General features: G+C 39.5%; 1 protein-coding gene across 1 annotated transcript in view; it reads right to left on the reverse strand.

The window, feature by feature from the left end:
• UBE3C (ubiquitin protein ligase E3C) overlaps positions 1 to 3,745 on the reverse strand; it is a 112,054-nt gene that overhangs the window by 97,194 nt on the left and 11,115 nt on the right. Inside the window, exon 5 of the mRNA XM_008583747.1 lies at positions 425 to 582. Coding sequence (XP_008581969.1) covers positions 425 to 582 — 158 coding nt within the window. The remainder of the gene's footprint in view (positions 1 to 424; positions 583 to 3,745) is intronic.

Raw genomic sequence — 3,745 nt, forward strand, 5'->3', positions numbered from 1 at the left:
AAAAAAAAAAAAAAAAAAAAAAAAAAGATTTACTTTTTAATGAGACAGGCTCTTCAAATGAGTTAGCTCATATATTTGTGGTATTCTCTTTCCTCTCCATTCTGGATGACTGTGATATGATAAAACCCTTTCCTGCTCAGTTCTGGAAGAACTACCATTCACTGCAGAGATAAATCTTGGATTAACTACGTGGAAAAATTTCTGAAGGCATATGCTAATTTCCTTCATTTACAAGCAAAAGAGTAAATTAAGAGAATAAATGTGTTTCCAACTTTCTAGAGCGCCTGGAGCCGAGGCACTTCCCCCAGTTGTGCACAATGCTTCTGTCACAGAAGTCACATTTTGATGTTCAGAATAATGTACGAGCCCTAAAAAGCACGCTGGCCTGATTTCACACAATAATGCCAATCCACTTGCTACTTACCATTTTGAATCATGTAGTGCAAAATTTGTTCAATTACTGACACTATGTAGCTAGCATCTTGTAAAACAGGCAAATAAGTATTCTCAGATGAAAACACCTCAAGCATTCTCATTGGAAGTGCAACATTCAAGCTGTCGTCGCTACAGTTTTGCAGCAATCTGTAAAAATGAAAAACACACTTAGTGAATGGCAAATGTCACCAAAAGTTTCCCCAAATTACTCAGTTACTCAGGTGAGTATCTGAGCCACTCTGTTCTAGTACGGGAATATCTCTGAAAATAGGCATGGCTCAAAGACGGGGAAATGATCAAACATTCTATCATTCAGATTTTTTAAAAAAGAGCCCTTTTACGTGCCAAATAGTATGCTGGTAGTTAGTTAACAGAGATGAAAAATATGTAATCACAGAGGAAGAAATGAACAGAAAAATAAGAGATTACAAATACAGTGTGAGAAGTATTATAATCCATAGACTGTACCACAAGAAAATACATCTAATTCCACTCAGATAAGGATCTCAAACATATATCCTTCAAAGAGGCCTTCAATACTTTCCATGCCTGCAATATCCCAAAAGTAGAACAGACAATAACGTATTTCTTGTCCTAAGTCATCTATCATTTTGACTAAAACTTGCCTTCCTACTACAAGATTTATGGACAGAAGTAAAGGCTTAGCTGTTACAAAATAAGTCTTATTTTAAAACAGACATCTTTTCTTAAAATCAACTTTACAGACATAATTTACATACATCAATCTGCATTCATTTAAAGCGGGCAGTACAATGAGTCCAGACAGATCACACCATAATCAAGACACAGAACACATCTGTCACCCCCAGAAGTTTCCTCTTGGTCGTCTCTAGTTAATTCCTCCCTCCAACTCCCCCACCCCCACCCCCTTTTTTCTGTCACTATAGATTAGGTTGTACTTTCTGCTTTTTAAATTTATTTCTGTTGTTGTTTTTGGCAGCTGGCTGGTAAGGGGATCCGAACCCTTGGTCTTGGTGTTATCAACACCATGCTCCAATCAACTGAGTTAACTGGCCAGTCCTACTTTTTTAAATACAAGGACTCATACAGTATAGACTCAGTGTCTAGATTCTTTCAATCTGCATCTTTCTGAGATTCATCCAGGCAGGGGATCCGAACCCTTGGTCTTGGTGTTATCAACACCATGCTCCAATCAACTGAGTTAACTGGCCAGTCCTACTTTTTTAAATACAATGACTCATACAGTATAGGCTCAGTGTCTAGATTCTTTCAATCTGCATCTTTTTGAGATTCATCCAGGCAACAAGTGTCCAAAACTTGGCATTTTCATTGCTGAGTAGTATTCCACTGAATGGAAATACCTTGTGGGTTATGCATTCACATGTTGGTGAATATCTGGTTGTTTCCCGTCTTTTCCTATCACAAAGAAAGCTGTTGAATATTCAAGGAATAGGCTCTGTGTGGACTGCGCCTCATTTTTCTTGTGTAAATTCCTATATGTGGAGTCACTGGGTCACAAAGTAGCTATATATTTAACTTTATAAGCTGTAACCACCTGTGTTCCTTTTCTGTAACTTTCTTGCCTGGACAATAAAAACTAAGAAAAAACCTAATTCAGGGTTATTCCTAGGAATTCTCTCTTGAAGGCATCTTTCCTGGGATTAACCCCTTCTGGGCCTCTCACTGCTCTGAGGAAATGGGCTTTGAGTAATTCTTTGCGTCTCTGTCACCTCTCCTAGGTTACCAGTGTTGCTACTGAGGGAAAAACTGTGAAAGGGGGGGGGAGGTTACTGGGTGTCCTGCCCAGCTGCCCAGTGGGTTATGGCCACCCTGTTTCCCACTAGGCTACTATATGACTCTGTAGAGAAGGAAGTAAACTTGTAGAAAAGTGAGCCATGAAAATATTTCCATGCAGAGCTATACAAAGTACTCCTGTTCCTGACCATGCAAAAGGCTTTTGTCAGACAGAGAATACAAATTTAAGTGAGGCAAATCTTCATTTGAAACAGTTGTAACACGTTACTGGGTCCTCCACTACTTAGTAGTTAAATAAAACCTTTGACACACGTTCACTTTGAGAGTCTGATTTCACCTTTTTGGGAGAATAATATTTAACATTACTAAACCAAATCGTCAACTCTGATTTCACCTTGTTGCTCAGTTAGCAGCATCCATGCCCACTCCTCCCACTTCTACCCCCCTTCCCTGTGCTCTCTGTACTTTCGGGACCTCAGACTCTGTCTTCTTCCTGCTTGTCTTCTTCCTGCTTGCAGGTGGTTCCTCCTCTTCTCCACAGCCTCCTACAGTGGGGAGTGCCCCCAGGGATCTGTCTTGTTCTCTTCTACTCAATTCACTTAATACTGTGCAGTTTTATGTCCCCCAGCTCTTTAAAATTACTTCATCCTTCCAGCTGCTCAAACTAAAAACTTGCATCCATCTTTGACTCTTTGTTATCTTCTGTCATCAAATCCTGACTCTGCCAGAATCCACACCTGCCACTGCTCCCTGGCTGGACCCCTGATTCTGCCCTCACTCTCCCGCAGGCCCTTTTCAATACAGTAGCCAGAGAGCTTTTATTAAAATATAAATTGGAGGTATGGAGATGGAAGGGCTGCTCTAGATGGAAAAATTTAGAAGATATCAAAGGTAATGTGTGATCAAATAGATTCTGTTAAGAAAAGAAAAAAGAAAAACAGCTATAAAACACACTGTGAGGATAACAGGGGAAACTGGAAAATGGAGTATTAGACAATGTGACCAACCAGAGCCATTTTTGAGTGAAAGGGGCGCTATCACTGGGAACGTCAAGCCAGATTGCTGGTCCCCTTAGTATTGTTAAAATTATTCTGATCATGTTTATAGGTGTGACAATGGTATTGAGATTGGCAGGAGAGCATCCTTCTTCTGAGAGATGGGCATAGAAGTACTTAGGGAGTATTTCTGCTACTGTGCAATGATTCAGCAAAATGTTAAAAGCAGTCATCAACATCAAAAACTGTTGACTCCAGATGGCAGGAAAATGAGCACTTAGTGTACCATTTTCCTATTCTTTTATGTTTGAAATTTTTCAATAATAAAAACTTTAAAAGACACAGAAGAAAGAAAATTAAGGTCATGTCACTCTTTGCTAAAAATTCTCCTTTGGCATCCCTGCTTTCTCAGCATAAAGTCCAAGTTCTTAAAGAAAATCCCCAACAGACCATGAGAATCCATGCTGCCCTCTCGTGAACACCCAACCCCTGCACTCTAGGCTGGCTCTTGTCTCGGGCAGGTATACTCTTGTTAAAATTTTTTTTTTTTTTTTTTCCTTTTTTTTTTGTCTTTTTTC

This window comes from Galeopterus variegatus, unplaced genomic scaffold (genome assembly GCF_000696425.1).
Source record: "Galeopterus variegatus unplaced genomic scaffold, G_variegatus-3.0.2 Scaffold100, whole genome shotgun sequence".
Classification (NCBI taxonomy): Eukaryota; Metazoa; Chordata; class Mammalia; order Dermoptera; family Cynocephalidae; genus Galeopterus; species Galeopterus variegatus.